Source organism: Procambarus clarkii, chromosome 6 (genome assembly GCF_040958095.1).
Source record: "Procambarus clarkii isolate CNS0578487 chromosome 6, FALCON_Pclarkii_2.0, whole genome shotgun sequence".
Taxonomy (NCBI): Eukaryota; Metazoa; Arthropoda; class Malacostraca; order Decapoda; family Cambaridae; genus Procambarus; species Procambarus clarkii.
In genome coordinates, this window is record NC_091155.1 from 27137832 (window position 1) to 27164879 (window position 27048).

Genomic DNA, 27048 nt, shown 5'->3' on the forward strand with positions numbered 1-27048 from the left:
CCCTGTGACCCCTCTCTTCCTCCCCAATCTTTCCCCTCTCAGTCGCCAGCCACATCTCTGCCACTCCCCTTATCGATACCTTCCACCGCCGCGGGGCCAGCCGGGGCTCTGTAAATAAATCAATACTCCTCCTTATTCCGTATAACTCACCCCAAGTTGCCTCTCTGGGATGTGGCAGGAGTGTGCCAGGGATGTGACACGAGAGGGTGTGCGACGTGCGTATGAGAGATGTGGCAATGTCATTCTGAGATATGGCACCAGAGCCTCTCAAAACGTAGTCACAGTGCCTATACCAGTGGCTGCACAATTTGATTTATTGAATGTTGATGTCTCGTGCACTGATGTCTGATGTATTTGAAAATACAGACATTCTTTTATAAAAATAGATTTGCTATTGAGTACTCAACTTCATGTGAAATGCAATTCTAACCAGCTTGCCCACATCATTATATATATATATATATATATATATATATATATATATATATATATATATATATATATATATATATATATATTATAATGTCGTACCTAGTAGCCAGAATGCACTTCTCGGCCTACTATGCAAGGCCCGATTTGCCTAATAAGCCAAGTTTTCCTGAATTAATATATTTTCTCTATTTTTTTCTTATGAAATGATAAAGCTACCCATTTCATTATGTATGAGATCAATTTTTTTTATATTGGAGTTAAAATTAACGTAGATATATGACCGAACCTAACCAACCCTACCTAACCTAACCTAACCTATCTTTATAGGTTAGGTTAGGTTAGGTAGCCGAAAAAGTTAGGTTAGGTTAGGTAGGTTAGGTAGTCGAAAAATAATTAATTCATGAAAACTTGGCTTATTAGGCAAATCGGGCCTTGCATAGTAGGCAGAGAAGTGCGTTCAGGCTACTAGGTACGACATATTATATATATATATATATATATATATATATATATATATATATATATATATATATATATATATATATATATATATATATATATATATATGTGTGTGTGTGTGTGTGTGTGTGGCGTATTCTGGCCACTTAAGTAAGATAGCTGCTATAGAAACTAGTGTGTTTATAAGCACTCAACCACACAAGGTTAGTAAGGGGCTCTTATAAACTCAAGTTATAATATCACATGCATTACATAACTGGTGTATTACATTGTTAATCTTGATTAATCTTAATCTAATTTCAGAACGTCTCAAACCACGGGGGCGAAAGTCAGTTAATATGAGACACTACAATATAATGATCAAGGGAATGCATGTTTTCTCTTTCACAAAGTTGACACGTCTCACCAACTCAAATTCAACATTTGAGTTTTGAGAAAGCTGCCATATACGTCTATATCCCAGGCGTATTCTGGCCACTATAACATCACATTGCCGAGTTCTTGCTCTATTAGTTCCATATAAGCAGTCTCCGTGGTGTAGTGGTAAGACACTCGCCTGGCGTTCCGCGAGCGCTATGTCATGGGTTCGTATCCTGGCCGGGGAGGATTTACTGGGCGCAATTCCTTAACTGTAGCCTCTGTTTAACGCAACAGTAAAATGTGTACTTGGATGAAAAAACGATTCTTCGCGGCAGGGGATCGTATTCCAGGGACCATAGGATTAAGGACTTGCCCGAAACGCTACGCGTACTAGTGGCTGTACAAGAATGTAACAACTTGTATATATCTCAAAAAAAAAACAAATATATATATATAAATGCCTCCTCACAGTATTCATGGCACCGCTCCTGTGCCAGGTAAGTTACGGGCTCACCATAGCCCGTGCTACTTGGAACTTGTTCCGAGTAGCTGAATCTATAACAACAACAGTATTCATCTTAAATGTTTAATGCTACAGCTTTCATATCTTTGTGAATTTGTTAGGTCAGTAAGAGATTTTAATCAGATATTAATTTAAATATTAAATATAAATACACCCATATTAATTTTTATTACTGGTCTACTACAGGCTGTCCTTGTAAGCATATCAACAGCATCATGTTTTGAAATGCTGACATTTCATGCTGAGAATAAGCGTGATGGTATCCAAAAGGAATTTAATCTCAAATAAATTTTCTTTAGCGTATTTTCTTAACATTAAGTTTTATAAGTCGACACGTCTTGGTGTTTTCTCCTGATAATAACCTTGAGCAGCTAAAACATTCATTTGAATATCACTGATTATTTTCTCTGCGTTAAAACTACGTGTTCCAGTGTCTGGGATGCTCCCGGACGCAGGTTCGAATCCTCGTCACGGCCCTTGTGGATTTGTTCATTTGATGCATCACGTTAGTGTGATCTCTGTGTGTAATTTGTTCACTACGTGTTCATTGGTCAGGATACACTCTGCGAGTAATTCTGTTGTTGTTGTTTAAGATTCGCTACTTGGAACAAAAAGTTCCAAGTAGCACTGGCTATGGTGAGCCCGTATATTCTTTAATTCTACGGCCTTTGTCTTTTATAGAGTTTGAGGAGAGGCGGAGCGGAAGGAGAGGAGGGGGGAGAAGCAGCTAAGAAGGAGTAGAAGAAGCTGAAGGCGGTAGAGAAGTAGAGAAAAACCTACTTTTCTCTACCTCTCTGGAGAAGAGAGGTAGAGAAAAAGAGGTTTTCAATCACCATCAACTAACAGCGCTCATTTGACACACTGAATGAGACGACTACTTAGTGAAACAATGACTGGTGACCTGCTGTCTCTGGGGGACACGATATTACCAACTGGAGTGGTACCTGTACCAGGTTTTACGGGAAGTGGTAATCAAATCATAGCGACAGTCGCGGCGTCACAGGTTCGTTCACCCTACAGTTCATGGAGTTGGGACGGGAGGAGGGGGAGACAGTTGGACAGGGAAGCGGACAGACGGAAGAGAACTAGACGAAACGAGGAGAATAAGCGTGAGACAGAAATCATTGTGACGGGTGGACAAAGAGCGACCAATATGACGGTAATCAACATGACAGGTACAAGAACGACAGTCGAAATGACGGGCGAGACAGGCGGGGAAAACAGACGGAAGAACGGGCGATTACCGACGGGCATGGGACCTCAACACAATGCAATTCGCATGGTATTGACGGTACGTCAAATTACCCAATCACAATGGCGGCTCCGGCGTCCCACCGACCCCCGGTACCACCCAAGCTCTCCCCACGTCCTACATTACTGTCTAAATGAAACACAAGCCACTTGTAGATGTTACAGAAACCATTTATCAAGTTCACCGAGCTGGTTCCTTTCTGACTGTGAGAGTGCAGCCTCGGGAGGACCCTGCAAGGTTCGGCAGACAAGGAAGCTGGTGATAACTCTGCTGCCAGGTGCAGACAAACACCTGACAGACGCAGACTGCAGCATTCTCAGCCCTGGAATGGGTTATACTCCGCTTCCCTTCCGTAAGGCGTGCGTGACGGGAGGGAAGGAGGGGGTAGGGGAACATGAAGGAAGAAAATAGAAAGAAGAAAGGGTAGGGGGAGTATAAGGCTTCCCCCTTTACTGCCTGAAGCCACTATGCAAAGGCACGACTGGCACGAGAACATCTACGGAGACTTGTATGCCAACCACAGAGGAAACGCCACTTAAATCCACCATATTAGTCAATCTTATTGAATAAAAGTCAGTGTCAATAAAAATAGATGTCTGGGAAGGTTCCATAGCGTCTGAAGCAGGTCACTGAGGAATGAGAAGGTGAGAGGATCATGAGAAATGTTAAGTATGAGGGTTGGAATGTGGCCGAGGAGAGTGTCAAGTGTGGGCGGAGGAGCTGAGCTGGAGAGTCACCGGGCTCATAATAGCTGGTTGACACCTGGTTGATACCTGGTTGATGGGGTTCTGGGAGTTCTTCTTCTCCCCAAGTCCGGCCCGAGGCCAGGCTCGACTTGTGAGAGTTTGGTCCACTAGGGTGTTGTTTGGAGCGGCCCACATACCCACCACAGCCCGGTTGGTCCGGCACTCCTTGGAGGAATAGCTAACTTGAGTTGGTTTATATATTTATTATTACTCTTATAATGATGGGGATAAGGAACACAAGGGGTATATACCGTCTCCTAGTTACGGTGCCCCAGACAATATAAACATAACTGTCACACAGTTATACAACACCCCTGTAACAGTCCTCACTAGTCCCCCCCCCCCACGCTACTCCATTATTCACTCACAAGATGAATAACGCTCCCCAATACTATTCTTATTGCTGTATGTTCACTCACAGGATGAGTGACGCTGCGCTATGACGAAATGTTCACTCACAGGACGAGTGACGCTGCGCTATGACGAAATGTTCACTCACAGGATGAGTGACACTATCCAATACGTAATATATCATTTCAACTTAAGTAGAGTAACCATTACAAGTGAGACCCTTGTAAGCGTGTCTCTTGGAAACTAAATAAGTGTCTTGTAATAAATAATTACAAGACACGTGTACACGAAGCTCAACATTGCAAGCAACACTTACAAGGATATATTCCGTACACAAACACTCGTATATATTGGAATCCGGAGAGAGGATTCGACTCTTTTGGGATTCTACTTCCCTCCCCCCCACCCCAAAAGAGGGAGGGGGGAAGGGGGAAGCAGAACTTTGACCAGGTTGTGTGGGTGTTCTTCCTCCCCCACTACCCCCCCCCCCATACCTTGAGGTGTTTCCGGGGCTTAGCGTCCCCGCGGCCCGGTCGTCGACCAGGCCTCCTGGTTGCTAGACTGATCAACCAGGCTGTTGGACGCGGCTACTCGTAGCCTCGTCTCCCAAGGACAGACACACACACTGTTGAAATATTAAGTGGGACCTTGTGGAATAGGTGTCAGGCCCTTCCACCTGACACATGGCACATGACACACAAACATGACACACACCCAAACATGACACACACACACCTGAGACACACACACACATGAGACACACACACACATGAGACACACACACACATGAGACACACACACACATGAGACACACACACACACAACCAACCAACCACATTTCCCTCACAATTTCCACAGTCAACACCCCTAACATCATGGTTCACCAATTACACATCAGCGCCCCCTGGCAGTAATTTGGGCCCAGATTTGTTGAGCTCATCGTGGTTCAACCGGTAGTGTGTGTGTGTGTGTGTGTGTGTGTGTGTGTGTGTGTGTGTGTGTGTGTGTGTGTGTGTATTTGTGTGTGCCTGGGAAGTACAGGGATGCAGGTTCGATCCCATTATACATCCTCAATACATATACTCATATATGTACTTATTTTTTTGATGATTTCATCGTATACACATGTAACACCTCGCCTTGAAACACCCCCCTCAACACCCCGGCTTCCAAGACTCACCTCAACACCGTCGAACTTGGCGAAGCACTGGACATACTGTGTGAGTTCTAGGGACGTGAGCCAAGACTTGCACTCCAGGTGGGGCCGTCGAGGCAGCCAAGACATCCTGCGTAGGGAGGCCCCTCGACGCAGGCTCGACACCAGCGACCCGCCTGTAGAAGGTGAGACCGTTGGTTACTTCCAGGACTGGTGGGGGTAGTAGATATAGTGAGTAGATATAATAATAAAAATAATAATAATATACACATGGAAAATATTGGAGGGCCAGGTCCCAAATCTACACAGTAAAATAACAACATACTGGAGTGAACGATATGGAAGAAAATGCAGAATAGAACCAGTGAAGAGCAGAGGTCCCATAGGCACAATCAGAGAACACTGTATAAACATCAGAGGTCCACAGTTGTTCAACATCCTTCCAGCGAGCATAAGAAATATTGCCGCCATCTCCACCATCTCTTAACCACCATCCTACCACTGCCCTAACCACCATCTCCACTTTTCTAACCACCATCGTGTTAATTATGTGACTGGTGAGCAGGTTTTGGCCCCCTGCTTTGTTAGCTAATGTCTCCTGGATGTACCCACCACCAGTGCCCTCCCTAGTGGTAATTTACCAACGGTAAATTGGTAAATTGGTATTGATAAATTACCAGTGGTAATTCACCAATACACGTAAAGTTTCGTGACTCTGAACCCCCCTCCCCATCCCCTCCCGAGTTGAACCCAGTGATATATTCACAATTTCCTTTTCGAAATTCGTAGTTTGAACTAATGTTCGATACATGATACGGAACACTTCGATACTTTCAGTGCGGCCAGAGATCGTAGGGAACAGTTACCAGGAGCTACTTGTGACCTTCTCATTGTTAAATATGGATTTAGGAGGGGGGGGGGTGGAGGTGCCTTTTGAGTAACCAGACGCCGGCTTCCTGTCCCTGTCGAGGGCACTAGAGATGGTGGCTCTAATGTTTGCCGGTAGGCAGGACATAAAGAGCTAGATCTCATTTACCCGGAGACATTGATGGGTAAGGACTCATAACCCCCCCCCCCTACACACACACACACACACACACACGCACACGCGCACACACATTTTGCTCTCCATGTCATTACTCATCAGTCTTTATTAATCCAGTTAATTTTCATGTGGTTAAAATTATCTAGTAACAGAATTTTAGCTCTTTCAGCTGTGCGTGTGCGTGTGCGTGCGTGAGATCAACACCAGCCGGCAGTGAGGGACAAGCGACCAACCCCCAACACCTCTCGAGCGGCCGTGAAGCACAAGCATATTTGTGAACAAACATCCACAGCTTTAGCCAGCTCACCCCTGCCATACCCACCCACCGGGGCACCACTGTCGGGGCACCACTGTCGGGGCACCACTGTCGGGGCACCACTGTCGGGCACCACTGTCGGGCACCACTGTCGGGGCACCACTGTCGGGGCACCACTGTCGGGGCACCACTGTCGGGGCACCACTGTCGGGGCACCACTGTCGGGGCACCACTGTCGGGCACCACTGTCGGGCACCACTGTCGGGGCACCACTGTCGGGCACCACTGTCGGGGCACCACTGTCGGGCACCACTGTCGGGCACCACTGTCGGAGCACCACTGTCGGGCACCACTGTCGGGCACCACTGTCGGGCACCACTGTCGGGGCACCACTGTCGGGGCACCACTGTCGGGCACCACTGTCGGGCACCACGCACACCGGGGAGCTATGTCCCTCCCCCGCGGCCCGCTCTCTGAATGGGCCTCCTGGTGGGTGGCCTGCTCAACCCAATCACTTGAATAACGTCTGAATCACAGCCTGGTTGATCTGGTATCCTTTGGAGACGTTTGTCGAGTTCTCTGTTGGACACGTTCAAGGGCCTGAACCGGCTTCGCCTTCGGTCAATAGGAGTGAAACATTTTCAAACAAAACATTGGTTTATATAGTTTTGAAGAGCTTAAAATGTATTTAACAGGACGGTCTCGCGTGCGCGCGCTCATGCACACAAGCACGCCTACACCTGCCCTCCCCCCCCCCAACATACACACCTTTCTAATCAAACACTGGAGTTTGGGCTGGCCAAATAGAGGCCCCCAGAGTGTACCAACCTGAGCCTTTATGGTAGATCTTGACTCGAAAGGCCAATGAAGGCAGATACTGCCAATGTTGTCTCCAACAGCTGTTGCTCAAGGGGGTGAACCAGCCGCTCAAGGGAGTGAACCAGCCGCTCAAGGGATGAATCAGCCTCGTGACACTATTTGCTTAGTTTCTGACACTAAATTCTGGCAGTTCTCTCTCTCGCTCGCGAAGGGGAGACAGAGTCAGAGAGAGAGAGAGAGAGAGAGAGAGAGAGAGAGAGAGAGAGAGAGAGAGAGAGAGAGAGAGAGAGAGAGAGAGAGAGAGAGAGAGAAAGAGAGAGAGAAAGAGAGAGAGAGATACTGAAATCCACAGCAAGGAATGAGGTGATCTCAGACTGGTTTGACGTTCCCTGTAGCTAGCAGAGGTGACCCCCAAGAGCCAGGACACGCCAGGGGTCACTCCACACCTTATGGAAGGCTAACTCTGACCCTTACAGCGGCCTTAGACGAACGAGGGAAGGGACGGGGGGAGGGGGGGGGAGTCGCGGCGTCGTCTTCGTCAACGAGATAATGTGATTTAGGTCTTTCTCCGCGTCATTGGATGCTGGGAGCCGCGTTCTTATCGGAGATGAGGGCTGCCAATGGTGCCCACGTGATGCTTTGCCCGCTTCATTGCCCTTATTCCGACGCCGCCACCTCTTCCACGGCCTCCTCTTTTCTCTATTGTCCCTTCTCTTTCTCTTGTTTTCTCTCCTCATACTGGCAAGGTAAGACGGGCAGGTGGGGTAGGCATGTCAGGCAAGGAAGGGCAGGACAGGACAGGACAGGGCAGGGCAGGGCAGGGCAGGGCAGGGCAGGGCAGGGCAGGGCAGGGCAGGGCAGGGCAGGACAGGACAGGGCAGGACAGGACAGGACAGGACAGGGCAGGACAGGGCAGGACAGGGCAGGTATAAACAAAGACGTGCTACTAGGGGCACCGTGACTGAAGGACACCTACACAGTGACTGTATACCCCTGTACCAACTGGTTGGGGCTTCCCTTTACACAACGAAACCAACTCAGCTTCCCAAATAGATAAAAATTAGGAGAAGCTGTAACGTTAACCCAGACACGTAAGGGACATGTAACAGTACAACGTGACCAAGTATCCTGATCAACCAGGCTGTGACGCATACGTCAGGCTGCGAGCAGCCGCGTCTATCAGTCCAGCAACCTGGAGGCCTGGTCGACGACTGGGCCGCGGGGACGCTAAGCCCCGGAAGCACCTCAAGGTAACCTTAAGGTATCCTGAGATCCGTCAGAAACACTCTCAACATTGTATAAGTATGCAGCACCGACCTGGAATATGATAAAAAGGGCCCCGAAATCCCACAAAGTTATCAAGGAAGAGAACTGCAAAACCGTAGACCTTGAGGTCTCCAAACTCCACGACTATAAACTCAAGAGACACAAATTAATCACGGAAATATGAAGGCCATCAGGACGCGTCACAAACACGTGAGAAGACTCGAAGGAAGAGTTCCATGAAGTCAACTCGACACAACTTGAAGCGATAAAGACCAAAAAACACTTTGGAAAGGTAGTCGTTATATTAAACGACCGATAACTGGAATGTCGGGGCTTGGGAGCTAGCGTTCGACCATACGAGCACAACTTCGAGGAGAAAGAAGGGCGAGAGAGGGTGTCTGGAGCAAATGTATGTGATGGCACTATTGGTGCTAGCTCCGACACTAATACGGAATCATAATATTTATTTGTAACAACTTAAATCGTGACAACTGTGGGCTAGAGTGAACAGGTGTACAAGTGCCATCACCAGCTGTACCACACACCTGTGTACCTCAACCCCCCCCCCCCCCACCACCAATAAAGTCACCCAGACTTGGTACCTACTTTTGACAATTACTAACCCCCCTCCCAAACTTCTCAGCCCTCCGGGAAAGAACCGTTCCTTTGTGTCCTATTGATAAACAGAGTCACCAGTACCCTTACTACTACGGGCCAACAGTGAGGCACTGGCCTCGCTACAGCGCACTTAGAGGTGGCATAAGGGGGACCGACTACCACACGGCGTGATTCACCACACTACACTCTCAAAAAGCAAGAGGCATCACCGCATCAACAAGATGTGTACACACAGTCGTGCGGTCCAACACACCGCCACTGTCCAATTAACCTTTTCATTATGTCGTGACTCGTAAAATGGACCACATTCCAGGCTGAGATACGCGTGTAATTAGCACTGTAATGTATGTGGTAGTCCCCTACGCTGTCGTCACACACACACACACACACACACACACACACACACACACACACACACACACACACACACACACACTAGAATGTGCAGGGAACCACGCCCGTGTTCGCAATACTGCCATGAACCAATAAAATAATCCAATACAGATGATTTTCACCAATACAATCCGCATTGCAGTCGCAGCAAATAAAAAAAACATATGTTCCTCTGCAAACACACACACACACACACACACACACACACACACACACACACACACACACACACACACACACACACACACACACACACACACACACAACAACAAAACAAAAAACGGGGTTAAAAAAAAAAGACTGGTCAATGTTGATAGGAATTTTTAGCAGAGTGGGTTTTCCACGTCAGCAAGTTTGTTCAAGACGCGCAAATCTCATCTGTAAGTCACTCACCCAGAAGAGTTATTTTACTGGTTTGTGAGGGCCCCGCGAGTGACAGGAGGCATCAGAGCGTGAATATTCCAGAGACGATCTGTATACAGGTGGTCACAGGAGTAGACTCCTGCTGATGCTGGGTATATAGGAGGAATCTCCTGCTGGTGCTGGGTATATAGGAGGAATCTCCTGCTGGTGCTGGGTATATAGGTGGAGTCTCCTCCTAGTGCTGGGTATACAGGTTACAATGCCCTTAAGTGTGTTCACCCTATTATAATGCCCACCGCCCCCTAATGTGCCCACCTCTACCCCCTAGTATGCCCACTGTCTAAGTCACCTGTCACTCCCCTCTTACACATTAATTAACAACCTTACAATGGTGGCAGTGCCTGAGGGGTTCCACGACTCCTTCACTAAAGGGAAAGGGAAGCTTGGGGTGAAGGGACGCATCTCACACCTCGCTACGGTCTGATGCTTCCTATACCCAGCAACAGTCTGCTAAAGCAATTGTTTTAGAGAGAAAGGGAATACAACTGATTATTTCCAAACGTAAATTTAATGAGCACAAGAGAAGCACGTTGTACGCTTTTTAACACACGATTTTTTGTTATTGTCACTGTTGTCAAGGTGAGGGTTAGTGAGCATAAGGTTGAGAATGACAGCCGGTAATGTGGGTGTTTGTGCCTTAAGGCCAGTGTTTGTTGTGCTGGCTTTGGCCGGCATTACGGAGTGTCATGCGAGGTTTGTATTCCTATCTCACTCACTCACTCACTCACTCACTCACTCACTCACTCACGTGTGGAGTGAGTGGGTTCTGTGAGTTCTTCTACTCCCCTGTGACTCAGGATTACTTAGGCCACAGGCCCGTACATCCATTACAACCTAGGTTGGTCCGGCATTTCTTGCAAGAAACTATTTTTTTTTTCTTGAAATCCACTTTTGTTCCGGCAATATTTGTTTATGCCTGCTTGGAGGGTACGGAGGAGTACGGACTTCTGATGGTTTGGTGATTGTGTCTATGACGCCTCTACTCCTCACTGGTTCTATTCTGCATTTCCTTCCATATCGTTCGCTCCAGTATGTTGATATTTTACCGTGTTGATTTGGGACCTGGCGCTCTGGTATCCCTCATTTATTCACTCCCTCCCTATCTCACTACCCCTCACACTCTCCCTCAGTCCTTCACTCCCTCCCTATCTCACTACCCCTCACACTCTCCCTCAGTCCTTCACTCCCTCCCTTCACATTCATATATCATATGAAAAACAAATTTCCGCGCCAGCGACCCGCTTCACCTCATGACCCTCTCTTCCGCGACCTCCTCACCCACTTCCCCCCTCACTTGACGCCCCTTCCCCTGGTGCCCCTTCACTTTCTACTTCACGTGGTGCCCCTTCACCTGCTTCACCTGGCTCCCTTTTTCCTCCACTAATTCCCTCCTTCCTCTCAGAACGTAGGGTGACAAGTGCTGTTGGAGCTGTCCACATGCATCCTCCAACACCATTTGTGCATTTTGAGAGCTTTGAGACGATCCCAATAATTTAGGTGCTTTATCGTGTCTGAGTACCGTATATTTTCTCCGTGCTTTATATATTTCAGAAATCTCTCCTGCTCTCAAGGGAGAAGTGAGTATAGAGCAGTACTCAAGGTGGGAAAACAACAGTGATTTAAATAGTATTAACATTGAGGATTGAGGGTTTTGGAGACAGGAGGGGGGATGGAAGGGAGGGGGGGGGGGGTATTAAAACCCCCCCCCACTCTGAGATAAAGAAGATAAGGTAGTACATTAAGGCCCTCTGGCGGCACCTATAACAAGACCAGATATTACATATCTGGGTCCACACTACCACGACCTTAGCTCCTGTAGAATGGAAAGCTTCCTTGTAGTAAGGATTACATCATTACATTCCATCATCATACAAGTATGAGCCTTAGTCTACACTCTACACCGCTTATACATTAAATATATATATATTATTAAATATGACCGAAAAAGTAAGATTAATAATTCTAACACGAATTTTCTCAATCTTTCGTACATTACGCTTCACTGTTGGAGGTAAATCAAAAATCACTTCTCCAAAATTCATTTTTATTTCTAGTCTGACGCGACACGGGCGCGTTTCGTAAAACTTATTACATTTTCAAAGACTTCACAAATACACAACTGATTAGAACTTACGTATCTCTGCTATTATATCTACATTTGAGTGAGGTGGGAGGGATGATGTGGCATATAGTGATGTGGCATTAACACAAGACAGAACATGAGGGGATATTAATAGGCTATTAAAAGTATCAACACAAGACAGAACAGAAACAATGGGTATTGAATAGAAGTGTTTGTAGAAAGCCTATTGGTCCATATTTCTTGATGCTTCTATATTGGAGCGGAGTCTTGAGGTGGGTAGAATATAGTTGTGCAATAATTGGCTGTTGATTGCTGGTGTTGACTTCTTGATGTGTAGTGCCTCGCAAACGTCAAGCCGCCTGCTATCGCTGTATCTATCGATGATTTCTGTGTTGTTTACTAGGATTTCTCTGGCGATGGTTTGGTTATGGGAAGAGATTATATGTTCCTTAATGGAGCCCTGTTGCTTATGCATCGTTAAACGCCTAGAAAGAGATGTTGTTGTCTTGCCTATATACTGGGTTTTTTGGAGCTTACAGTCCCCAAGTGGGCATTTGAAGGCATATGCCTTCATTCATTCTTATGCTTAGCATCCCGCGACCGGGCCGCGGGGACGCTAAGCCCCGGAAATACTCCAAGGTAACTCCAAGGCAAGGTACAGTTGTCAGGTTACTGCCTTACGTGTGGTGTTTCCCTTGATTAACGTCCCCGCAGACTCGTCACAAGGTAAGGTAGTAACTGATCAACGTATGATTACCTTGCGGTGGTTCCGAGGATCAATGTGCCGCGGCCCGGTCTCTGACCAAGCCTCTTGGTTGGTGCGGTCATACTAGTTTGAAGATATGAAACTGGAACAGAAAGCTATACAAGAGCTAAAGAAAAATACAAAATATTTTATCCCATAAGCGAAATGAAAACCAAAAACTTCCACCGGTATTGAACCTTGACTTACAAGTGAAGGTTCGTACACAGAGAATGACAAAGAAATCAGTGAAATCCTTAAAGTCCAGTATGAGGCTGTGGTTAGCACCTTGCCTTGAGGTTACCTTGAGGTGCTTCCGGGGCTTAGCGTCCCCGCGGCCCGGTCGTCGACCAGGCCTCCTGGTTGCTGGACTGATCAACCAGGCTGTTGGACGCGGCTGCTCGCAGCCTGACGTATGAGTCACAGCCTGGTTGATCAGGTATCCAAAGCACAATATACAATATGAAAGTGGATGGTCCAATAGGCTGTTGTGCTTGCAACTACTCGTAGGCCTACATATCCACTAAAACCCGGTTGCTCTGGCACTTCTTGCAAGAACTTATCTAATTGTTTCTTGAGAAAGTCCACCTTTGTCTGGGGAGCCGGTCGGCCGAGCGGACAGCATGATGGACTTGTGATCCTGTGGTCCTGGGTTCGATCCCAGGCGCCGGCGAGAAACAATGGGCAGAGTTTCTTTCACCCTATGCCCCTGTTACCTAGCAGTAAAATAGGTACCTGGGAGTTATACAGCTGTTACGGGCTGCTTCCTGTGTGTGTGTGTGTATGTGTGTGGTTACCTACCTTGAGGTGATTTCGGGGCTTAGCGACCCCGCGGCCCGGTCGTCGACCAGGCCTCCTCATTGCTGGACTGTTGGACGCGGCTGCTCGCAGCCTGACGTATGAATCACAGCCTGGTTGATCAGGTACGATCGTCATCACGATCAGGTATAATCGTGATCAGATATGAGTCACAGCCTGGTTGATCAGGTGTGACAAAATGTTAATAGTAGTTAGCAACAGTTGATTGACAGTTGAGAGGCGGGCCGAAAGAGCAGAGCTCAACCCCCGCAAGCACAACTAGATGAATACCAGTACCCCCCCCCCCATACACCAGTACACCCAGGCGCAAGCACAACCCCTCCCCTAGTACAAACCGTACTTTTGCACAGATAAAATGCCGTCTCCCGCGCCTGGCCGGCCCAACCAGCTCGACAGAGACACTGGACTATCTCCCAGACGTCGTCCCTCGCCAGCCAGGTACGAGATAAGGAGGCGGCGGCGTCTCCACCTCACCCCGACTAGTGACATGTTTCCCAATACATGACACGTGCCAATCACCACAAGCCGTTAATGATAGCTTCAATATCATTATTACGTTAACGTATACAATGGTATATAAAGGGGGGATGATACTGGCTCTGTTGCAATGCATACTGCAGCCGGATTTGTTGCTGTGGCGCGGTTATCCGGTGCTGGTGCTCTCAGGGGCACTGGCTAGGTCCTAGCTGCCTAGGACCTAGCCAGTCCTAGGGATTAACAACAGGTTTTCCCTATCGCCAGTCCTTAGTTCACGTTAGCCAACCAAGTATCAATTTAGGAATAAATAAAAATTCAGGGATCCGGATATGGAGCAAGAAAGGTCCGGATATGGAGCAAGAAAGGTCCGGATATGGAGGAAGTTAAGAACATTCGACTTTTGTCATGTAAATCAGTGCAAAGTCTTCTCGAATAATCAGGTCTTTGATTCGACGAGCATTTACGTGTCCATTAACGAAGCCTGTGCATCCTTGATTACAGCAGCTTAGTTTGCATTTAACAGTTTATGAACAGCGAAGCGTTACGAGGTTAAGACAATAATAACCTTGCCTCGCGATGTTTCCAAGCTTCTAAACTGTTTAACAAATACAAACTCAGCCGTCATGCTCGAGGAGAGATGTAGACGTTTCGTAAATTAGCACGCAATTGCTTCATGAATCCGGGCCTTGTTCTACACCTTATACCACAGCGCAGTGAACTGGAGAAACCTGGCGGAGGTTCAGTCATGTTCCGTCACTGGTGAACACTGCTCAACAGATGGTCCCTAGTGAACACTGAACAATGCACAGTAGTGGAACAAGGTGATCGGAGTCATCAGCAGCATACAATCATGACAAGTTAATGACAGCGGCTTGACTGACGCCAAGGTTGGCCTCTCTATTCCCACCAATAGCAATGAGTGACAACCAGAGATCTCTGTCACGAGGTTGACATCTTAAGAATAAAGGAGAATTGTCCTGAGAAATCTCTTAAGCACTTGGGCACCAGGAGATTCGAACTATGAGGGTCGGTGGTTCGAGTCTTCCAGCGCCTATACTTACCGTAGAAATGTTCATTTCTACGGTAAGTGTGGTTGACAATGTATACGACTTTACAGCACTTTAAAGGGATACAAGCAAGTGGAAAATGATGGCAGGGAAATGAAACAGTGCCAAAACACTGGAACTTTTGGGGATCGAACCCCGACCTATATGAAGCGAGATTGTTGCTATACCCCAATCCATCCTCAGACCAAGTTCATTCCATCCAGCGGTCGACCCCAAAGATGCATTCATAAATTTTACATGCTGTTTATTAAAAATGGATATTTTCTCAAATATAAATTAATATTATATTAGCATATTGTGCATATATAGATCTATGTTAGGTTAGGTTAGCTTGCCGGAAACGCTAAGGGTATTAGTAGCTTTAGGTACTGTATGTACTAGCTCTATCTATAAATTCAACATTATGTTTGTAACTCTGCATCTATGTATGTACTTTTCCTGAATAAATTATTATTATTATTATTATTATTTTATTGTTAGGTGTCTAGGTTCTGTTGGCGATTATTTGTATTTGTAGTACGTGGGTGAAGCATTTACAGCGTTGTGGTTCGAACAAAATTCGTCAGTGAAGCACTTGCTCCGGAAGTGTTCGAACGTCATCAGTTGTGAGTCGTGTGTAAACCGTTTTTTTTATTCATAAACAGGTATGACGGGTGCATGGAATGGACTTTATGTCATTGCTTGGAGGACGGGCTGTATTACCCACCGGTCCAAGTGAGGATCAAAAGGAGCCAAAATTCTTAGAACTCAAAGACGCATCTCGTCTCTGCTCGACAGCAGAGGTTGCGAAACATACATAAATTGCAATTTCATTTGCATCTTGAGTATGCACCAATCTCCTGGATGGCCTGTCACTCATGCTTTATATGACATCTAGACAAGGTAGAGAACCGTGCAAGATTCCTCGCAACCCCCAACTCACTCTTAATTAGACTGATCAGTAAATTTGCGCCTTCAAAATCTGATATATGTTGGCAGCCTTATTATTTTCTATAAAGCCAAAGTTGTTAAAGTTACCCACCTGGCCAAACTTCGTGGACAACCGCAACAAGATGCTCCGAGAGAGTTTAGATAGATAGAACAAGATAGGACAAGAGAAAGAGGTGCAGGGAACATATATAATGACATGTTAATTTAATTTAACCGCGTTCGTGGCTACACATTTGCAAATTAAGGTCAAAACAAGCATTTTTTCTCCTAATACCAAAAGCGAAATTCAGTTTACGGTTCATAAACACGAAAATGACGCGTGGTGATACTCGCCTCGCTCCACTGAGCCGTTCACCATCTGGTTTGGTACACACTCTGCCGTTCACAGACTGTCTGGTTCAGTAAATACAAGGACGTTCACTGTCTAGCTGCTATGATAGAGAGTAGGTCACGTTTTCCTGGACCCTTCACTGTCATCCCCAAATCATGGCGTTAAGACAGTCTAAATATAACTATAATAGCAATAAGATTTACACACACACACGGATTATGTGTGTGTGTGTGTGTGTGTGTGTGTGTGTGTGTGTGTGTGTGTGTGTGTGTGTGTGTGTGTGTGTGTGTGTGTGTGTGTGTGTGTGTACTCACCTATTTGTGTCTGCAGGATCGAGCATTGACTCTTGGATCCCGTCTTTCGAACATCGGTTGTTTACAGCAATGACTCCGGTCCTGTGTGTGTGTGTGTGTGTGTGTGTGTGTGTGTGTGTGTGTGTGTGTGTGTGTGTGTGTGTGTGTGTGTGTGTGTGTGTGTGTGTGTGAGAAAGGCTGCATGGCTGGAGCGAGAATTTCCAGCTTTATACCGGCGCTTTCTTTGCACTAATTGTACTAGTATTTGCTTCACACACTGTAACGTTACCCCAATATAGAAGGATCTTGCGTCACACGCAACAAAGTTATCACACTATACCAGGACCTTGCGTCACGCAATGCAAAGGTACCCTACTATAGTAGCACATTGCATCACTGGCTCCCAAGTGCCTCTTGCGTAAGATTTCGTGGGGAAGCATAAAGATTTCGAATAACTGACTTGTCTTAACACTAATGTTTTATGACACACTTGGTGTGTGTGTGTGTGTGTGTGTGTGTGTGTGTGTGTGTGTGTGTGTGTGTGTGTGTGTGTGTGTGTGTGTGTGTGTGTGTGTGTGTGATATATGTATATAAAATTAACACGTGATGAAAAATGTGACAGTGTCAGACCACGGAGGAAGAATTGAAACAGGAATTTCCGTAAGTACTTTCGTATATACATCTTCAGAACGAATCTTCTGAAGAGGCATTAATATACGAAAGTATATATTTATATATATATATTATATATATATTAGTCTCATTGAATATGACCGCATATTCAATGAGACATGTTTAAAAGAAAACCTGCTGCCAGTATACACCAATATATATATACACATACATACATACATATACATACTCACTGTAGCGACTTACCATACTTCACAAGAGTGTATTAACCAGCACTCACCTCGATCAAAGTTAAACAGTTGGTCCATCCTCAAGTCACACTTGAGGACACGGTTCAAGTGACTTGACTTTCTTGGTGTTGATGACTGGTACAACTCAACAGTAACTTCACTATAAGATCACCTGTGTGCTACCACTTGATAACTAGAGGCTTGTCGACCACTTCCTGCTGTCAAATCAGGAAGTTAATTATTCATCGCTGGTCGACTGACGAATGATTTATCACTTTCTGTGTCGCAACAACCAAGATTGAGGTTGAGAGGAGTAATGAACACGATTGATGAACAGGTGTTGGGTTGCAGTAGGCTACCTGATACCTGGTCAATACCTGGTACCTGGGGCTGGTACCTGGGGCTGGGAGAGAACTGTAGGGACAGGTAACACGTGTTCACTCTGAATTTCTGTTACAGAATGAGCCTCTGAGCACACAAGTGGACGCCTCGCCTTCAGCTCTATCACTAGAAGGCCTTGCTACCCACACCTCAACCCCCCACCACCAGCCAAGTCTTGCCACTTTCCCTTGATAATTCCGCGTGTGTGTGTATGTGTTATGGGTGTAGGCGTGTCCTGGAGTCCACTCGAAGACACGTATGCAGGCTTACTGACGCAGAGACCACGCCACCACCACCACAAGCTGTTTAATACTGACACGGCATAACCCAGTTGCAACTAGTATGTCGCCTCTCGCTACTGATAAGAGGAAATAATACGTTCTCTCTCTCTCTCTCTCTCTCTCTCTCTCTCTCTCTCTCTCTCTCTCTCTCTCTCTCTCTCTCTCTGTTTACATACTCCCGCCATACTCACATATACAGAGAAGCACCTCAGATGTTGGGGACGTACAGGACGAGACCTTGGAGCAAGACAACTGAGGAGTGGTAGGCATACATCATGGAGTTAAGAGTGTAGCCATAAGGCCATCGGAAAACGCGGTGAAGTGATAGCCATGTTTCTGACTAATGGAAGAGGCCTAGATAAGATAGTGGTCGTGTGACAAGAGTGCCCAGAGGGGGGAGTGGGGGGGGGGGTGAGAGTAGAGGGGGATGAGAGTAGAGGGGGCTGAGAGTAGAGGGGAGAGGGCGTGAATATAACCCCCAAAACTGATGGGACAGCCGCAGAAGCCTTGCATCCAAGTCAACACCCGTCAAGAATACGATATCATGGCTTGCGTTCAAGGTGTGTTTGGTTATCTGTTTCGCGGTCTAATCACCTGGATTTCCCCCACCCCCCCGTCTAGCTTTCCCGTCAAATACAAATCTCGTCGTCTCTCTGTCCAATGATCTCCCTCACTTAACTTCAATCACAGCCTGGGTGCCCCTGCGCATGTTGCCCCTGCGCATGTTGCCCCTGCGCATGTTGTTGTTCGCCTTACCAATCCTGTCCTCACCTCTCCGTCTGAGCTATGTTGCCACCTCGCTATCTCTCGCACGTGTTAAGTCGGCTTCTTTCTTTCGCAGTATCGAGACCTTGTGCCTGCACTTGGCAACACTGTACTTATGTTACAGATTCCGTGTGTAATAATAACAGACTAAGCCACCACGGCTGAGATCCGCGCTGGGGGGCGCTGGCCCTCGCCAACCACCTCAAGGTAACCACCTCAGCGCCCCCCAAGACAATACAGCAAGATGCAGCATCCGTCTAGAGTCTAGCCATAAGGCCATCGGAAAACGCGGTGAAGTGATAGCGGTCAACTAAGATTAAAAAGGATTTAAGCCTACAGAGAGAGAGAGAGAGATGGAAGGATGTTACGGTGCTGTAGCTTGAGTCCTTTTCTATGTCTTATGTCTACTTCAGGATGAGAACAAGTCCTGGAGTACTGACAGTACCCTAGAGGAGAGAGAGAGCTAGTGAGCTCCTGGTGCTAGTGACGCCATGACTCCCACTCCACCCAAGGTAAAGACTTCTTGAGGTTATCTTGAGATGATTTCGGGGCTTTAGTGTCCCCGCGGCCCGGTCCTCGACTGTTTACTGTAGAAGACTGTAAAAGACTGTAAAAGACTGTTTACAATGTTTCCGCTACACCAGGGGGGGGGAGGGGGCTGCCAACACACTATGGGGAGGTGTCAGCGCTTGTCACCAGCGGCGCAGTCATGTGTTTACATAACAGGAACAACCAGGAAGTGCGGTCTTAACTCTCTATGCCCCGCCTACTACCCTTGTGGTTCTTGCTGTGTTATATTTGATTCTTTAACTATTCTTAGTTAAATTTAGCAATTATGCTAAGCAGGCCTAGTCGGAGACCGGGTCGCGGGGATGTTGAGCCCCGAAATTATCGTAAGATTAGGTTCTGTCGTTCGAATTCTTTGTCGAATCCTTAAAGTTGAGGATCGAGGTGGCTTCCACTACCATCCAAAGGTTACCTGATCAACCCGGCTGTGTGAGATACGTCAGACTGCGAGCAGCCGCGTCCAACAGCCTGGTTGACCAGTCCAGCAACAAGGAGGCCTCGTCGAGGACCGGGCCGCGGGGACGCTAAGCCTGGAATCATCGCAAGGTAACCACTTGTTTCAGTTCATACCACTTACCTCATCATCAAATTTGCTTAATGTGCAAAGATAAGTGTCGAGTTTCTGCATCTGATTCAAGCAACTATATACATTTCTTAGTGCTTGAGAATTATTGATAACATACTTTTTTTGATAACAAACTTTACTGATAACATACTTTATTGATAACAAACTTTAAATATTTTTTTTATACTTATGTTTCTTGACAAAACATATGACTACGGCAGTTTTCCAGTTGTATGACTGTAAACGCAGCCAATCGACAGGTTTTTCTAACTAAGAAAGGTCTCGCTACTGACAAAGAATAGTGTTATCAAAGGAAATAGTCTTAAATATATCTACAGATGCGAATAAACATTTTTAAAGTCATTCTCGTGTCTTCATCACAAATTAAGTTGCCATCTATGGAATGTTCTATAAACAACAGAAACAAAATTTAATTTCACACACAGAGATCACACTAACGTGATGCATCAAATGAACAAAACCCTTTACCCTGTCGTAGCTCAGTCGATTAAGGCAGTGTCTGGGATGCTCCCGGACGCAGGTTCGAATCCTCGTCACGGCCCTTGTGGATTTGTAAAATTTTATTTATTCCTAATATTTTAAAACGCTTTCAAATTTCATCAGGAAATTGTAGCATAATGATTCACTCTTCTTTACAAAGACTAATGACCTTCCTTATCATGCTTAACAAGCCAGTTCTGGTCTAAGAACGAATTGCATAACTGTTCTCTCTACCAGTTTGGGAGTCCTTTGATGTTACCCTGTGTTGGTTCCGAGGATCAACGTCCCCCTTAGGCCCGGTCTCTGAACAGCCCCGCTCCTGTGCCAAGGTAAGTCCACTACGGGCTCACCATAGCCCGTGATACTTGCAACTTTGTGTACCGAGAAGTTGAATGTTAAATAACAACTGCAGACCTCGTTAGTGGCCTAGTCAACCAGGCATTGTTCTAGTTCAGTATTCCCAATATTTAAGTTTCGCAAGAAATAAAAACTTCCCGAAACTTTATATAGCACTAAACATTTTGTCAACCTTCATACCGATTGTGTTCCGGTTGATTATCAGTTTCTCCCACAAGTTTCTCTCTGAGCTTTCCCAAGGTTATCCAACGAAACGGAGTAACCAACATTCACCATCATTATAAGTAAATGATCTTTGGAAAATAAATTAAGGAATTCTACAACACAGAACAAACGCCATTTGCGAGAAAAACATGGCTGCACACTTGAAGGAGAGACTTCCCACCGCTGGAGACACGCTTCAAGCACCACTACACACACTCAGGAGACACGCAGAGTGTTGGCGGAGACCCCTGGAGGTCGACCCAAGAGCCTAGGCAGCGAACTTGGAGGAAACAGTCCAAGAACTTGACATATTTAGAGAGAGATCGTAAGGGAGAGAGAGAAACTTTAAAACAAAGAAATTGAGAGAGAGAGAGAGAGAGAGAGAGAGAGAGAGAGAGAGAGAGAGAGAGAGAGAGAGAGAGAGAGAGAGAATTGAGTGGGCTATTCCATCGAGAGACAATGACCATTATTAGTAAATTACTCAAAATTTGACCTCAAGATGAAAGTTATGCCACCTGAACAAGTACACAAACTCCCTATACTAGTGTTCCTATTTTCTAATATATAATATATATATATATATTATATATATATATATATATATATATATATATTATATATATATATATATATGATATATATATATATATATATATATATATATATATATATATATATATATATATATATATATATATATATATATATAACCATAACAATGGCAGTAATAAGAGGAGCATGGGGGTTAGGCGTCCCACTGTGAGAATAACAAGGGGGGGGGGGGGTTGCCGCCTGTCGCCACCACTGAGGCAGCAGCAGCAGCAGCAGGGGCGGAAGCTGACTCACTCACCCACAAATGTTACTCACACTTCAACATTTTCTCACCACTGATAACCTGTCCGGACGCCATCTGCAGTCGCCACGTTCCCAGTAGGGTCCAAGTCCTGAGCAAAGCATGCACCCCTCTACGTCATCGCTACTTTACAAGCACACCAAACCTAAAATATTCCAGCCTACCGAAAATTAGAAATAAATAAGTTTTATATATGGTGTGTAGGTCTGACGTCACTATGATGTCATAATGTGGTGTGAACGAGGTGTGACGTCACTATGATGTCATAATGTTTAAGACGAGCTCCTAACTATCGAAGCTAAGAACAGGTAAACCACAGTTAAGGAGGCGGCAGCGTGTCCGGGAATCATCATCAAACACTTAATTAGCACCTATCAAATCCATTAAGGGGCTCCAAAAATTTACATTTTAATTGTTTTCCTTATACGTTTCCTGCCATTTGTAGCCAAGCTAATGATTGCAAGATGGTGTTCAAGTCAATTATCAATCTACAAGCTTTTACGAATTAATCAGTCTACATATTTTTTTGTAGTTTAATTACTTTATTATGGATCCCCTACAAGTTGTCCTCTGGGCGATGGTCGATGATTTACTGCGTCGCTGAATGTGTTCAGGAATTGTACCACAATATTTGTGTAGCTAAGGTGGTACATTACTGCTGAACCAGTTACATGTAATTATTGTTATCAGTTATGCACCTCCTGACTCAAGTGGGTGGTAGCCAGTGGGTGACAGCCAGTGTGGGTGACAGCCAGTGTGGGTGATAGCCAGTGTGGGTGATAGCCAGTGTGGGTGATAGCCAGTGAGTGGCAGCCAGTGGGTGACAGCCAGTGTGGGTGATAGCCAGTGTGGGTGATAGCCAGTGTGGGTGATAGCCAGTGTGGGTGATAGCCAGTGTGGGTGATAGCCAGTGTGGGTGATAGCCAGTGAGTGGCAGCCAGTGGGTGACAGCCAGTGTGGGTGATAGCCAGTGTGGGTGATAGCCAGTGTGGGTGATAGCCAGTGTGGGTGATAGCCAGTGAGTGGCAGCCAGTGGGTGACAGCCAGTGGATGATAGCCAGCCAGTCAAAAACTAGGATACAGTGCTAGAATTATGTTCTTATATTGCCCCGGAATATTATAGATATCTTGAAGGTCAGTGACACAGTTGGTTGACTTTGCCACAATCAACTACACAGTGTCAGAGCAGCTCTGTTGACACCTAGCGAGGTTTACTTACATGTACGTGGGCGCCTCGCCTGGTTTCCCTGTGAAGGTGATGACGTCTCCCATGCACTAGTTGGGAGGGCGGGGGGGGGGGGGGAGCGGTCGCCTCCATCCTGGCAAGGTCAAGGGGGTGGACTGGGACTCAGGTCAAGGAGTCACCTGCCGGCTCAGCTGTCAACTATGAGGTGGGAGCGAGCGTCAAACCCAAATTACCCGTAAACTCTAAAACAATTCGTATGACGGGCTAACGAGCGTGCTATAGTGAACGCCAGCTTTGGGGCGTGATGGGGTGAGGGGGTGATGGGGTGGGGGGCGGACCAAGTCATCGGCGCCACAACCTGTCTCAGACTCGCCAAACTCCGGCGGCTCCAAAAGGCGATGGCGTGAAGGCACGGCTTTGTTTTTAGCCCGAGTACCGCATTATTTTAGCGATGAATTATAAGTAATGTCTGTGATTCTCTGTGGATACTGGAGCTATAACTCAGCCGCGGCGCGGGGAGTGTGCAGGCGCCCTCCTCCACACCACACTGGCTGACTTACCTTCATCTCCAGTGAGGTTTACCCTTCACTTGGGGTGGAAATTCTTTACCTTACACCACCCTTAACCCGTTCCCCCTCTTCCCTTACACCTGGATCTTATACATGTGTCGGAGGCAACACTGCCAGAGCGCGTGTGTGCACGCACAAGCGTATAAAACTAAAAGGCCTGACGGCTGAGTGGACAGCGCTTGGGGTTAGTAGTCCTAAGGGATCCGGGTTGGATCCCCGGCGGAGGCGGAAACACATGGACAGTTTCTTTCACTCTGATGCTCTTGTTCACCTAGCAGTAAATAGATACTTGGGAGTCAGACAGCTACTATTGGCTGCTTCCTGTGTGTGTGTGTGGGGGGGGGGGACCAGTTGATTGGCAGTTGAGAGGCGGGCCAAAAGAGCCACAGCTCAACCCCCGCAAGTACAACTAGATGAGTACAAGATCACCACGCAGGAACCAATTTACAAGACTAATTCTCTCTTCCGATACTGATTTTGTGTACAAATAATGTCACCTCCGCCGTCCAGTGACCCCTGTCACCACCCGCGACGAGTGACCTGTCACCACCCGCGACGAGTGACCTGTCACCACCCGCGACGAGTGACCTGTCACCACCCGCGACGAGTGACCTGTCACCACCCGCGACGAGTGACCTGTCACCGGGAGCCTGACAGGAATCACGCCTCCCTAAACAGGGACTAGTGCATGACCCTCGCCCATTACAATCCTCCCCAAAATGTCCTCACTTAGTGGCCAACAACACCAGGAGTATCCATCGTCCACCCCCACGCCCCTTCCCACCCACCGTGAAGGGCAAAATGGGTGGTTATTATTATTATTAACATCTTTATTGACAAAATTAATTACAATTTTGCCTAATCTGAGGATTTTGATAGTCTTATTAAATTGAGGTTAATGCTAGTATTCACTGTCACGCAGGACAGAGGGTCATACATAAGACAATAGGCCTAAACTGTAGGCTGAAGCACATATATATCACGGTTACAATCAATGTTTTAATGTGTGGATATGTGAAAACAACTTTCTATTGTGCACTGCCACACAAGTGCAGGGATGGGTTCATAAGTGATACAGCTTAGAATATAAGTAGAAATTGTTCTTCATTCTTTAAAATGGACAAGCAAATTTTGGGTAAATTGTTAGGATGTCGTCCAGAACACCTGAGTCAATAAAATAGTTACACAGTTGGTGGTACAATAGGCCAGGAGGTCTAAAGTCCTTTACGGTTTCACATTCATCAATATAGTGTTCTAGTGAATGCATTAAAGGTTTATCACAGAGTTTACAATCTGAATATTCTGGTAGTGGCTCAGCCTCACTAACCTGCCAGATGTGTCTATAGCCAAGGCGAATTCGCGCGATTACTACATCACATTGCCTGGTCCGGTTACTGTGCTGACCATACAAATACCTATTATTACAGAACTTGTCATAACTTTTAATACTGCAGCTTTCAGGTCTCTGTGCATTTCTTAGTTCTTCTAAATCTGAATTAATTTCTTTAATTTGTATGTTTCTAATAACTGCATTAGATAGTCCAAAATCATAATCAATGTTTTCTTTCCTGCAAGCCTCATTGGCCAATTGATCTACAAAGTCATGTTTTTCAACTCCAACATGGGATGGGATCCACACAAATTTTATACAAGAATTATTATCATTGGCAAAAATTACATTCCATTTAATATTACAAGCTACTTCCGACATACATTGTGATGGGTTATTTAAGGACTGCAGAGCACTTTTAGAGTCACAGAAAATAACTCCACCACCATTGAGCTTAAGGTATTCAGTGGCTAGATAAATACCCAATAGCTCGGTCTGTGTCGTGCTTGCCCAGTTGTTCAATCTCTGTGTACTAGTCATGATCATTTCATTCCCTTTATACACTGCACATGCACAACCTGTTCTACCAGTGCCTAACTGCACAGAGCCATCAGTAAAGGCATAGGATTCAGTCGGTTTGAGAATTTGAAGATGACTGTCAATAGCTTCTAATGTTATACATCTCAAAATGTCAGTGTTATACATTTGTTTTACACTGATGGGAGTATAATGCAGAGAGACCTCCACATCTTTCCAAGGGGGAATATAGTGAACAGTTTTATCAGGGTTAAGAGATACATTCAGTTTCTGAAGATTATAGACACAACAACTGAGCCACACACTGTAGGGAGCTTTTTGCGGCGGATTGAGGGAACAGTCAGAATTGTTTAGAATGGATCTCAATTTAATTTGAATAGAGCTGGGGGGACCATTATTTTTCAAAGTTTTGGCGCAAAACATAGTACTAAGTAGAACTATTCTTTCGTAAATGGAAGGTAAGTTTAGTTCCTTTCTCATGTTAACAATTCTGACAGTTCTAGGACAACCCAGGATGATGCGCATGGCATCATTCTGTACTACATCTAGGCCTTGTAATTGTTTAGGAGAAAAATTAAGAAGATGCAAGGCATAATAATCAACAACAGATCGTATAAAGGCAATATAAAAACTACGAGCATATTTTATGTTAATGCCAAATCCTTTGCCAACAAGAGTTCTGAGAGGTTTAAGACGCTCAACAAGTTTTTTACGCAGGTTGCTGATGAGATTTGTATCATTAACCTCGACTCCAAGATATTTATAAGACTCACAAGTCTCCACGGGCACTCCATTAATAGTATAGTTAGCATGAAGAGAATGGGGAATAAGAACCCTTGTTTTATCAACAGAGATTATGAGGCCACATTCTACTACTTTCTTGGAGAATGCATCAAGTAACATTTGTAGCCTTGGTTTACTGTGTGCCATAATACAAATGTCATCAGCATAACATATAACTGTTTCCGTAGGTTGTACAGGTATGTCATGGATAAGTTTGTGCATAAGTATATTGAAGAGCATAGGGCTTAGGACACCGCCTTGAGGTGTGCCTAGTTCGAATGCATCTGTTCTTGTACTTTTAACTCCTTTAAATAGGACACTAGCACGCCTGTTGGATAGGTAGCTCTTTATCCAACTCAGAAGATTACCTTTGATTCCAAATTCAGCAAGTTGCTCTAATATTATTTCGCCATTCGCTACATCGAAAGCTGACTTTAGGTCAATAAAGGCTGCCTGTGTCCCATC

General features: G+C 45.8%; 1 protein-coding gene across 3 annotated transcripts in view; it reads right to left on the bottom strand.

The window, feature by feature from the left end:
* Window positions 1-27048, bottom strand: part of LOC123754053 (breast cancer anti-estrogen resistance protein 3 homolog) — a 166942-nt gene that overhangs the window by 67197 nt on the left and 72697 nt on the right. Inside the window, exons 1-2 of one of the 3 annotated variants that reach the window (XM_045736190.2) lie at window positions 18558-18687; window positions 5304-5455 (exon numbers count right to left, since the gene is read on the bottom strand). In XM_045736190.2, the coding sequence (XP_045592146.1) occupies window positions 5304-5455; window positions 18558-18636 (231 nt within the window). In that variant the 5' untranslated portion in view covers window positions 18637-18687. Of the gene's footprint in view, window positions 1-5303; window positions 5456-17754; window positions 18402-18557; window positions 18688-27048 lie in introns of those variants that run through there. The other 2 variants (XM_045736192.2, XM_045736191.2) reach the window with 2 other exon arrangements.